General features: G+C 56.1%; 1 protein-coding gene across 1 annotated transcript; it reads left to right on the top strand.

The window, feature by feature from the left end:
- The first annotated feature begins 6,086 nt into the window (after positions 1 to 6,086).
- Positions 6,087 to 11,486, top strand: LOC140904156 (thialysine N-epsilon-acetyltransferase). Its single transcript, XM_073326470.2, has 6 exons — positions 6,087 to 6,406; positions 6,718 to 6,769; positions 7,029 to 7,112; positions 7,489 to 7,587; positions 9,370 to 9,410; positions 11,231 to 11,486. Exons 1-6 carry the CDS (start codon positions 6,344 to 6,346, stop codon positions 11,402 to 11,404), a joined length of 513 nt encoding a protein of 170 aa, XP_073182571.2. The 5' UTR covers positions 6,087 to 6,343; the 3' UTR covers positions 11,405 to 11,486.
- Positions 11,487 to 12,541: the final 1,055 nt, after the last annotated feature.

Below are 12,541 nucleotides of genomic sequence, written 5' to 3'. Positions count from 1 at the left end.
CCCAGCTGGGCCAGACCCCCCATTTCTCCCACCAGCCCCGGAGCAGGGCTGACAGGACAGTGGACCCCTGGTCTGTAAGGACCTCGCTGGGGACCCCCTGCCATGGTGTCTGCCTCGGTGGAGGACAGAGCCCCCACCTCTGGGTAGCGAGATCCATCACCATCAGGACGTATTTCCTGGCTGAGGGGCCCCACTGTGTCCACAGCCACCTTCTGGAAAGGGTCCTCTATGATGGGCAGGAGTCTCAAGGGGGCTTCACCTTTATCCCGGGACTTCGCCACCCTCAGGCCGGGGTTGCCAGACCCGCAGTCCGGCCAGGCTGCGTCACAGACTCCGGGCCAGTCAAAGTTCTCTGGATCCCCTGGTGTCCCGAGAGAGGGACATCATGGGCCAGGTACGACAGCATGCGGGGGTACTTCTGGGGCACCATCAGCCGCCTCCTGATCCTCCACAGTTCTGCTTCCCCTTGGGGAGCCCCTTCCCGGTACAGGAACCCCTTCTCCCACGGGGATCTGTCCCTGCAGCCTTCCCCAAGGGGGTTTGCAGCCTGCGGCCAGCACGTTCCCTCAGCTTCTCCCCCCTGCCAGCCAGGTCATCTGCATTTTCACTGACCATTTCCATCTCAGCTCATTGGTTCCCTGGGTTCAAATTCAAACCCTCGGCCGTTACAGGAGCAGGGCCTGGATCCTGTCCCAAACAGACACAGTCATCCCCCAACAGGGTCTCACAGCCGATGTCCTGTAGAAGCCCAACAACCAGCCAGCCCAGCCCTCCTGGGTCTGCACAAGGATCTGGGCCATAGGCAGGGCGAGGGGCTTCGTCCCTGGGACCGTCACCCAGCTCACCCAGCCCCTCAGCCTCTGAGGCTGCACCACCCAGGGCCTGACACCGGTTCTCTCTGTCCCAGCATCTCGCCACCCCAGGAATGTCTCCCCATTGACCATCCCCTTCCGCTCCCACTGGAGGTCTGAGGGGCCTGGCCCCAGGAGACTCCACACAGACATACAGGTTGGGGTCAGGAGTGGGAGCCTGTCCGCCTCCCCACCCATCGGGCTGACGGAGTCTATGGCCTTGGGACCCAGCAAGGGAGCTAGACACCGGGGCTTTTCCGCAGGGTCCCCCGGTTCAAATCTCCAGCCTGCTCAAAGGCAGTGGGGTGGCATCCACATCCCCCCCCCCGTCCTTAACTGGGGGCAGCAATTTAGTCTCGAGGTTCCCTGCGGAACTGGCCCCCCGGGGTCTATCCCCACTCACCCCTGGGGGGTCCCCTAGGCCTCTCCACCCCACCACCGCCAGTTCATGCTGCTGCTGCTTCTGCAGCTCTTTCTCGGGCTCTCACTGTCTCTCACGGTCCTCTTGCTCTCTCGGACTCAGCTTCAATCCCGTCCGTCTCCGATCCCCCGATGGGGAACCCGATCGTGAAGACCCTCGTCTGGTCGGGGACAGGAGTCTTGGGGATGCCTGGCCACCACTCCAGCTGCTCCCAGATCTTGTAGCCCCTTTTGGGGTCAGGAATCTGTCCCTTAGAGCGGTCATCCTCCTCCAGCTGCAGGATGAACTGTGCTTTGGTGAACTTTCCAACGCTCAACCCTTCCTTTCTGCACAGGGTTACAATGTCCTTCTTCAGGAGATGGTGACAGGCCCTCACTCCGCCCTTCCCAAGTTGTTGTGGACTCATAGGCCCGTGTGCCACGGTTCCCAGGGAGAACCCCTAGTGTGCCAGCCCTTCTCGAGGTCACCACCTCTTTGCCAGGGTTGAGCTGCAGACTCCTCCGCCCCTGAGACTGCTCATCGCAGTCCCCAGGGGGACCCCATTATTGCAACAGTCCTTCTCGCTGGCCACACACTCCCAGGGGTTAAACGTAGCTCCTTTGCCCCCTGAAACCGCCCCACTCCGAGCCTTCAGCACGCCTGGTCCTCATTAGCCCCCCTTCGTTTTACTGCTCCCCAGTTGCTTACTGCCGGATGCTCGGTCCATGGGGTGCAGTACATCCCACCGCTGCCACCAGTTGTCACTGAGTCCCTGGGCGATGCTCTGGAACTGCTCCCAACAAAGCCAGGCAGGACCCTGGGGAAGTCTCCTCTCTCAGAGCAGCCTGTCTCCAGGGCAAGAAGCTCACCTGGCTTCCCCCTTCCTGGGTCTGACCTCAGAGCATTCAGCCTCCTCTGCCCCTCCGTGCGCTTCCCACAGTGAGTCTGCCCGGGCAGGGTCCTGGGGAAGCCAGAGGGTCCTGACCCCCTGTTGGGGGGCTTATTCCTTTACCCACTTACTTCCCTGGTCCTTCTCGCAAGATCAGAGAGCAACAATCCCCCAAGTCCAAAGGTGCAAACAATTCGATGTTTATTGGGGTGAACTTCCAGCAAGCATGATTCCAGTTTCCTTCCTTAGTGTCCCCCTTCCCAGCTCTGACACCATAGAGCCTTACACCTGTGTCCCTGTTCCCATTCCCCCCCTTAGCAAAACATGATTCCAATTTCCCCATTCCCTGTCCCCATTTCCCACCCCCCCCCCCCACTTCCTGAATGACTGCAGACTGCATAGTAAAACTTGAGTTCTGCTTAGCTATACCTTAACCAGTCATTTTCCTGAAATTTAACTAACCAATTTAACTAACTAGCTCAGTGGTTTGAGCATTGGCCTGCTAAACCCAGGGTTGTGAGTTCAATCCTTGAGGGGGCCATTTAGGGATCTGGGGCAAAAATTGGGGATTGGTCCTGCATTGAGCAGGGGGTTGGACTGTCACGGAGTCCCCGGGCGATGCTCTGGAACTGCTCCCCATGAAGCCAGTCAGGACTCTGGGGTAGTCGCCTTTCTGTGAGCAGCCTGTCTGCAGGACACACAGCTCACCCGGCTTCCACCTTCCTGGGTCTGACCTCGGAGCATTCAGCATCCTCTGCCCCTCCGTGCGCTTCCCCCCAGCGAGTCCACTCAGGTGGGGCTCCTGGGGAAGCCAGAGGGTCCTGCCCCCCAACTCCACAGTCAGACGTGACTCTCCGCCAGCCAGTAAAACAGAAGGTTTATTAGACGACAGGAACATGGTCTAAAACAGAGCTTGCAGGTGCAGAGAACGGGACCCCTCAGCTGGGTCCATTTTGGGGGGCAGTGAGCCAGACAACCACGTCTGCCCTTCACTCCATGTCCCAGCCAGCCCCAAACTGAAACTCCCTCCAGCCCCTCCTCCTCTGGGCTTTGTTCCTTTCCCGGGCCAGGTGGTCACCTGATTCCTTTGTTCTCCAACCCTTTAGCTCTCACCTTGCAGGGGGGAAGGGCCAGGCCATCAGTGGCCAGGAAACAGGGTGTCGGCCATTCTCTGTCTCCAGACCCCTGCACACACCTGCCCTCTAGGGCTCTGCAATGATCATACACCCTTATCCCACACCCTAGATACTTAAGAACTGCCTAGGGGAAACTGAGGCACCCCCACACTATTCAGAGGAAACATTAAGAAGAGTCCCACTTCATCACATGGACTAGATGACCTCCTGAGGTCCCTTCCAACCCTGATATTCTATGATTCTATGGTTACATAATCACGTTACAATTCATAGAATATCAGGGTTGGAAGGGACCCCAGAAGGTCATCTAGTCCCACCCCCTGCTCAAAGCAGGACCAATCCCCAACTAAATCATCCCAGCCAGGGCTTTGTCAAGCCTGACCTTAAAAACTTCTAAGGAAGGAGATTCCACCACCTCCCTAGGTAACGCATTCCAGTGTTTCACCACCCTCCTCGTGAAAAAGTTTTTCCTAATATCCAACCTAAACCTCCCCCACTGCAACTTGAGACCATTACTCCTTGTTCTGTCATCTGCTACCATTGAGAACAGTCTAGAGCCATCCTCTTTGGAACCCCCTCTCAGGTAGTTGAAAGCAGCTATCAAATCCCCCCTCGTTCTTCTCTTCTGCAGGCTAAACAATCCCAGCTCCCTCAGCCTCTCCTCATAACTCATGTGTTCCAGCCCCCTAATCATTTTTGTTGCCCTTCGCTGGACTCTCTCCAATTTATCCACATCCTTCTTGAAGTGTGGGGCCCAAAACTGGACACAGTACTCCAGATGAGGCCTCACCAATGTCGAACAGAGGGGAACGATCATGTCCCTCGACCTGCTGGCTATGCCCCTACTTATACATCCCAAAATGCCATTGGCCTTGGCAACAAGGGCACACTGCTGACTCATATCCAGCTTCTCATCCACTGTCACCCCTAGGTCCTTTTCTGCAGACCTGCTGCCGAGCCATTCGGTCCCTAGTCTGTAGCAGTGCATTGGATTCTTCCGTCCTAAGGGCAGGACCCTGCACTTATCCTTATTGAACCTCATCCGATTTCTTTTGGCCCAATCCTCCAATTTGTCTAGGTCCCTCTGTATCCTATCCCTCCCCTCCAGCTTATCTACCACTCCTCCCAGTTTAGTATCATCCGCAAATTTGCTGAGGGTGCAATCCACACCATCCTCCAGATCATTTATGAAGATATTGAACGAAACCGGCCCCAGGACCGACCCTTGGGGCACTCCGCTTGATACCGGCTGCCAACTAGACATGGAGCCATTGATCACTACCCGTTGAGCCCGACAATCTAGCCAACTTTCTACCCACCTTATAGTGCATTCATCCAGCCCATACTTCCTTAACTTGCTGATAAGAATACTGTGGGAAACCAATTATATCCTACCGCCTTAATTACTTTACACCCAGCAAAATTAATGATACAGCAGACAGGAACAATCACAGAACCAGACAGAGATGATGCCGACAAACAGTGGCAAAGTGGGAACTATAATGGCAAAACAATACCGAAGTGGGGATTTCGCATCCCAGCTATTGACAAGGGATTTCTTGGCAGGCAGGATGCTATCAAACTTAAGTTTCCTTTTACATCTTCGAGGCACTTTCCTTTCTCTGGAGGCGATGGGCATTATCAGGACAGGAGTGTATTCCTAACGGCCCAATAGCACCTTCTTTCAATGTGACTAGTTCGGGACGTGAGGAGGTGACCGGTCGCTTCCCAGCTTATGGCTGCCTCTGTTGCTTAGCCGAAGATCTTAGGGCCTCAGACTGTCACGGTAAGAGAAGGCCCTTACACCAGCAGACCGTGATTTTGATTCTTCCTTTTATACCCCTAACTAGCCAAGTGATAAGAACACGCCTAAATTCTTAGCGTACAGGCCTTCACCGACAGGCCTGAATAGCTATATCCGAACACCCCCCAACTCCGCAGTCAGACGGGACTCTCAGCCAGCCAGGAAAACAGAAGGTTTATTAGACGACAGGGACATGGTCTAAAACAGAGCTTGTAGGTGCAGAGAACGGGACCCCTCAGTCAGGTCCATCTTCGGGGGGCAGGGAGGCCAGAGCCCCATCTGGCCCTCCGTCCGTTTCCCCAGCCCGCTCTCCACCCCAGCTCTCTCCCGCCGTCTCCCCCGGCCAGGAGGCCACCTGATCCCTTTGTTCTCCAACCCCTTCAGTTGGCACCTTTGCAGAGGAGGGGGCCCGGGCCATCACTTGCCAGGAGACAGGGTGTCGGCCGTTCTCTGTGCAGACCCCTGCACACACCTGCCCTCTAGGGCTCTGTGACGATCATACACCCTTATCCCGCCACCTAGATACTTAAGAACTGCCTAGGGGAAACTGAGGCACCCACCCAGTCTTCAGAGAAACCATTAAGAACATTCCCACTTCGTCACAGGGGGGAGAGAGCAAAGCTGGTTCCATAAAGGGCCCTGCGAAACCCCACTCAAAACTGGGGAGAGAACCCAGGAGTCCTGGCTCCCAGCCCCCCCCCGCTCTAACCCACCAGCCTCCACTACCCACCCAGAGCGACAATGGTGTGTGTGTGGGGGGGGGCTGGGAGCCAGGACTCCTGGGTTCTCTCCCTGGCTCTGGGAGGGGAGTGAGGGCTGGTGGTTAGAACAGGGCGTGGCTGGGACTCCCCCACCCCAGTGGGAATTATCCACAGGCCGGAGGTAGCTCTCAGAGCTCTGATTCCCCGGTGGGGTGTGGGGGGGTGTTCCCTCGTTACCACCCCAGCTACCAGTGGCTTATCAGGACCCGGCGGCGGGGGGCGGAAATAAGGGGTTCACACGGGATCTTTCACCCATGGCACGGTGCCCAGCTCGCTTGTCTTCCCATCCTCCAGCGTGTGGTTTGATCCGAGCCGCCGGCTGCCCAGACTTGGGAATCCCCCCCACACCGCCCAGATCCAGCTCGGCAGCCAGATCCCGCCCAGCTGGGGAGCGGGCGGGGGGGAAGGGCGTGGACGGCTGTAAATCCCTGCGCTATATAGATCGCAGGTGGCAGGCTGGAAGGCCACACCCAGCCCCATCGCCCGCCGGCCCCGGGTGGCCATGGAGTGCGTCGTCCGCCCGGCCAAGAGCACCGACTGCGACCACGTCATGGGCATGATCCGCGTGAGCTGCCGTGGGGCAGGGGCGGGGGCTGCTGGGGTCATCAGGAAGCCGGGGTTCCCTTCCTGAGTGAGTTTGCCCCCCCCCGGAAATGTTCTGTGCCTCAGTTTCCACAGAGGCGGAGAACAGTCCGTGCTCTGTTAATGCATCAATGCCTTGCCGCATCTGTCCGTTCCTACATGGCTAATCTTATCTCTCCGTCCCCAGACAACACCCCACAGTCCATCTATCTAGCCCCACAGTGTTGGGGTTTCCCCCACCTACCCTGAGTCTTGCTCGTTCCCGGGGTCTCTGACTCTGTTTGTTCCCCCCAGGAGATTGCGGAATATCATAACCTGCTGGACGAGGTGACAATCAACTCCCAGGGTGAGCCAGACAATGGGGGGCTGCGTGTGAGGAGGGGACACCCCCAAACTCAGCCTGATCCCCCCCACTCACTTTGACCTCCCAACCTTCCCTGGAAACCTCCCCCAAATTCACCCCTCTAGTCCCCTCCTGACCTTCCCCCCAAACTTCCCCCAAACACCCAGTTTTCCCCAACCCCTCTGACCCTCCCCATCCTTCCCACCACCCCCCCAAACTCCTCCCCACACCTGTTGTCTGTCTGCTCCATTTCTCCCTGTAGTGTTGAGGGCTGACGGGTTTGGAGGGGACCCCTTCTACCAATGTCTCGTAGCAGAACTGGCCCCGGAGCAAGAAGACAAGCAAGGTACGTAAATTCATAATCCTCGCTCCGGTGTCAATCAGGAGTCACTCTACTGGAGTGCACAGGACTGCTTCCCCTCTAGCTCACTCCGGTGTCAATCAGGAGTCACTCCAGTGGAGTCAATGGGGCCAATTCCCATCTCATTCACCCCGGGGTCAATCAAGAGTCACTCCATTGGAGCCAGCGATCTGGATCCTGAGCTAGTGTGAACCCAGAGTAGTTCTGACTCTGTGGCTTTATCCCCATCTTAAACCAGATCCAACCCCGCCTCTCGCTGGATCCGGACCTGGACCCCAGGTCCTGTGTGGTGCCCGCCTCCCCCAAGTCCATCCCTACCCCACAGTGGCTGGCCCCTGTTTGATCCCTCTCTCTCCCCCAGGTCGCCTAATCGGCTACGTCTTATTCTTCTTTGGCTACAGTGTGAACACAGGCCGTATTGTCTACTTGGAGAATCTATATGTGGTCTCTGAATTCAGAGGTAGGGTGCCGTGCTGCGTCCTTTGGGGAATGAGCCATGGCGGGGGAGAGGATGGGGAGCAGGGGGAGTGAGAGGCAAAATCAGCCCCAGTGTGACTCCAGTGGAATGACTCCTGATTGACTCCAGAGTGACTCCTGATTGACTCTGGAGTGGAGTGAACAGCAGGAATCAACTTTGCAGTCAAGAGAGAAGGAAGAATTTCAGCCGGTGAGTTTTGTAACTGTTTGTTCCAGAAGCCAGGATTGCTCAGCCAAGGGTCAAGGCCACCCGCTCAGGATGATGGCCCCAGAAGGCTCCACCCCGTCTGTTCAGATCATGGCGATAATCTGCACCGCCAAGTCTGTCAATGATTAAGAAGCCAGGCAACAGGGATGTGGAAAACAAAGCGGGGGCGGGGGGTGGGGTGGGGAAATATGACATCTCCCAGTTAAAGAAGTCTGGGCTGGATGAATGCACTATAAGGTGGGTAGAAAGTTGGCTAGATCATCGGGCTCAACGGGTAGTGATCAATGGCTCCATGTCTAGTTGGCAGCCGGTATCAAGTGGAGTGCCCCAAGGGTCGGTCCTGGGGCCGGTTTTGTTCAATATCTTCATAAATGATCTGGAGGATGGTGTGGATTGCACTCTCAGCGAGTTTGCAGAGGACACTAAACTGGGAGGAGAGGTAGATACGCTGGAGGGCAGGGATAGGATACAGAAGGACCTAGACAAATTGGAGGATTGGGCCAAAAGAAATCTGATGAGGTTCAATAAGGATAAGTGCAGGGTCCTGCCCTTAGGACGGAAGAACCCAATGCACAGCTACAGACTAGGGACCGAATGGCTAGGCAGCAGTTCTGCGGAAAAGGACCTAGGGGTGACAGTGGACGAGAAGCTGGATATGAGTCAGCAGTGTGCCCTTGTTGCCAAGAAGGCCAATGGCATTTTGGGATATATAAGTAGGGGCAGAGCGAGCAGATCGAGGGATGTGATCGTCCCCCTCTATTCGACATTGGTGAGGCCTCATCTGGAGTACTGTGTCCAGTTTTGGGCCCCACACTACAAGAAGGATGTGGATAAATTGGAGAGAGTCCAGCGAAGGGCAACAAAAATGATTAGGGGACTGGAACACATGAGTTATGAGGAGAGGCTGAGGGAGCTGGGATTGTTTAGTCTGCAGAAGAGAAGAATGAGGGGGGATTTGATAGCTGCTTTCAACTACCTGAAAGGGGGTTCCAAAGAGGATGGATCTAGACTGTTCTCAGTGGTGGCAGATGACAGGACAAGGAGTAATGGTCTCACGTTGCAGTGGGGGAGGTCTAGGTTGGATATTAGGAAACACTATTTCACTAGGAGGGTGGTGAAACACTGGAATGCGTTACCTAGGGAGGTGGTAGAATCTCCTTCCTTAGAGGTTTTTAAGGTCAGGCTTGACAAAGCCCTGCCTGGGATGATTTAGTTGGGATTCGTCCTGCTTTGAGCAGGGGGTTGGACTAGACACCTGCTGAGGTCTCTTCCAACCCAGATCTTCTATGATAGCTGTGTCCTCTTAATGTGAACTAACGCTGTCAATCTGGAGTCACTCCACTGTCATTTACAGGTCCAGTTTCCCTCTCGCTCAATCCAGAGTCAATCAGGAGTCACTCCGCGGGCGTTCACAGGGCTGGTTCCCCTCTCATTCACCCCGGTTTTGCGGGGGAAAGAAGGGGAGGAGACTATGGATGCTGATTGTGGGGGGGAGGGCAGTGCCCATCTGGACCCAAACGAGCTGTAACCCCCCTTTTCCGGGCTTTGGCTCCCTAGGCCGGGGGATCGGGAAGAAGCTGCTGAGTGAAATGGCTAAGGTAAGATTTTACCCCTCTCCCTCTGCCCCACCCCCCAGGTTCTCCCCCCAGCCAACCCCAATGAGGGGAGGGGATTGGCACACGGGATTTGGGCTGGAGTGTCAGGTGATCAGGCACAAACCCCGCCCCCTTCTCCTTCACCCCACCCCAGAGGGGGTGGGGCAGCCCCCCACTGGGGTCAGCAGCGGGCCCCGGGGGACATGCCCTCAAGGTGCCACTCTCAGTAAAGCTGGATTAGGGGAGGCTGGGATGGATTAATATGTCTGGATTGGGATTGAGGATAGGTTGGGGATAGATTAATCATTCTGGTTTGGGATTGAGAGTAGATTAGGGATAGATTAAGGAATCTGGATTGGTACTAGGGTAGAATGGGGTAGATTAAAGAGTCTGAATTGGGAGTATGGGTTGATTGGGAATAGATTAATCAATATGGATTGGGATTAGGGGTCGATTGGTGATAGATTAATCAGTCAGGGTTGGGATTAGGGGTAGATTGGGGATAGATTATACCATCTGGATTGGGATTAGGGGTTGAATGGGAATAGATTAAACACTCTGGATTGTGATAGACTGGGGATAGATTGAGGAGTCTGGATTAGGATTAGAGTCAGACCATGGATAGATTAAGCAGTCTGGATTGGTGTTAGGGGTAGATTTCGGATAGAACAAGAAGTCTGGTTTGGGATTTGGGCTAGGTAATGTCAGGTTAAATAAAATGGACTGAATTAGAATTGGGTTTACATTTAGATAAACACAGTCTGGATTAATATTAGGATGTGATTTGTTTTCTTGATTGGATTATGACTAGTTAGATAAAGGAACCCTGGGTTCGGAATATATTTATATAGCCGTGTCATGGACTCATGCCCACTCTTGGCCCCGTGCGGTCCCTGCGGGGGACCCCTTTCAGGGCGACGGCCCTTCTCGGGGCTCCACTCTCTCTCAGGGGTGCTCTCTCTCCGAGCCATAGCATGCCTTGTCTCTTGCTGTGGGCCACCCCAAGGAGTCCCCTCGCTCTGGACCCCCGGAGCCTCCACTCCCAGAGGGAATGGTGCCCCCCTGTTCTCTAGACCAGAGCGACTCCCAGCCACCGAAAAACAGGAGGGTTTATTGAGCACCCAGCTCGGGCCTAGCAACCCCCATCTCTAGGCTGTTGTCTGGAGGTCCCGGCAACCACATACCCTCTCTCACCACCTTGTTAAACTGAGGCGCTCCAAATATCCCCAATTTCATCACAAGCTGTAGGCGTGATTTGGATGACAGGGCTCAGTAAGAAACTAATCTGGATTGGTATAAGGGATAGAGAGTGGATTAAGAGGAGAGTGGATTAAGGCTAGTGTTATCTGGGGGAATCTGGATAAGGTGGAGAGGGTGGAATCTGGATTAGGGTTAGAGGTCAAGAAAGGATTAGGATTAGATGGTGGAATCTGGATTAGGGTAAGGAGACAATGAGTCTGGATTAGGATTAGAGGGCAGAATCAACTAGGACAGGTTGAGTGTAGGATTTGGGAAAACTGTATAAGGATTAGGGTTAGATTGGTATCTAGATTTGCATTAGGAAGGTCTGGATTAGGACTAGACAGGGCTGGATTAGGAGAAATCACCCATGCTGCTCTGTATCAGGATTAGATCAATGTGGATTAGGATTAGGAGGGACTGGTACATGAGAAACTTTACATTCTGGTCTGGATTAGGATTATCTGGGACCGGATTAGGTTGGTGGGATTAGTCCGTGCATGGATGCGCCTTCTCTCTGACCCAGAGCCAGCCCCCCAAGTCTCCTCCCCCATGCGGTGACCCGCCCCTATCCGTCGCGGCAGGCGGTGCTGGCCCGGGGCTGCAGCGAGATGAAGTTCACGGTGGCGGCGTGGAACAGCCAGGCCCTGGCGTGGTACCGGCACCTCGGGGCCCAGGACAAGACGGAGGCGAGCGACTGGCACTGCTTCGAGCTGGGGGCCGAGGCCCTGCGCAGGCTGGCAGGGGACGGACGGTGATTCGGGGCCATGGGGAGCCGGGCTGGGGCCACGGAGCTAAACCAGCCGGAGCCCTCCGGGCCCCATGGAGTCCTGCGTCTGCACCCCACAGCCCTCCATCCCTCCTTCCATCCCACACAGCCCTCCATCCATCCAGCCCTCCTTCCATCCCACACAGCCCTCCATCCCTCCTTCCATCCCACACAGCCCTCCTTCCATCCATCCCTCCTTCCATCCCCCATAGCCCTCCATCCCTCCTTCCATCCCACACAGCCCTCCATCCATCCAGCCCTCCTTCCATCCCCCATTGCCCTCCATCCCTCCTTCCATCCCCCATAGCCCTCCATCCATCCAGCCCTCCTTCCATCCCCCATAGCCCTCCATCCCTCCTTCCATCCCCCATAGCCCTCCATCCATCCAGCCCTCCTTCCATCCCCATAGCCCTCCATCCCTCCTTCCATCCCACACAGCCCTCCAGCCCTCCTTCCATCCCACACAGCCCTCCATCCATCCAGCCCTCCTTCCATCCCACACAGCCCTCCATCCCTCCTTCCATCCCCCATAGCCCTCCATCCCTCCTTCCATCCCCCATAGCCCTCCATCCATCCAGCCCTCCTTCCATCCCACACAGCCCTCCATCCCTCCTTCCATCCCACACAGCCCTGCATCCCTCCTTCCATCCCACACAGCCCTCCATCCCTCCATCCCTCCTTCCATCCCCCATAGCCCTCCATCCCTCCTTCCATCCCACACAGCCCTCCATCCCTCCTTCCATCCCACACAGCCCTCCATCCATCCATCCCTCCTTCCATCCCCCACAGCCCTGCATCCCTCCTTCCATCCCACACAGCCCTCCATCCCTCCTTCCATCCCACACAGCCCTCCATCCATCCATCCCTCCTTCCATCCCCCATAGCCCTCCATCCATCCATCCCTCCTTCCATCCCCCATAGCCCTCCATCCCTCCTTCCATCCCACACAGCCCTCCATCCCTCCATCCCTCCTTCCATCCCCCACAGTCCTCCATCCCTCCTTCCATCCCCCATAGCCCTCCATCCATCCGTCCCTCCTTCCATCCCCCATAGCCCTCCATCCCTCCTTCCATCCCACACAGCCCTCCATCCATCCATCCCTCCTTCATCCCCCATAGCCCTCCAT

The sequence above is a fragment of the Lepidochelys kempii genome, chromosome 28 (assembly GCF_965140285.1).
Source record: "Lepidochelys kempii isolate rLepKem1 chromosome 28, rLepKem1.hap1, whole genome shotgun sequence".
NCBI lineage: Eukaryota > Metazoa > Chordata > Testudines > Cheloniidae > Lepidochelys > Lepidochelys kempii.
This window is presented reverse-complemented; position numbering and strand designations above follow the sequence as displayed.

Excerpts from the sequence above, each read along its gene's own strand:
- LOC140904156 (XM_073326470.2), top strand. The coding sequence starts at position 6,344 with ATGGAGTGCGTCGTCCGCCCGGCCAAGAGCACCGACTGCGACCACGTC. Across the intron at positions 6,770-7,028 it reads GGTGACAATCAACTCCCAGG|TGTTGAGGGCTGACGGGTTT; the intron begins GTGAGCCAGACA and ends TTCTCCCTGTAG. Across the intron at positions 7,588-9,369 it reads TGTGGTCTCTGAATTCAGAG|GCCGGGGGATCGGGAAGAAG; the intron begins GTAGGGTGCCGT and ends TTGGCTCCCTAG.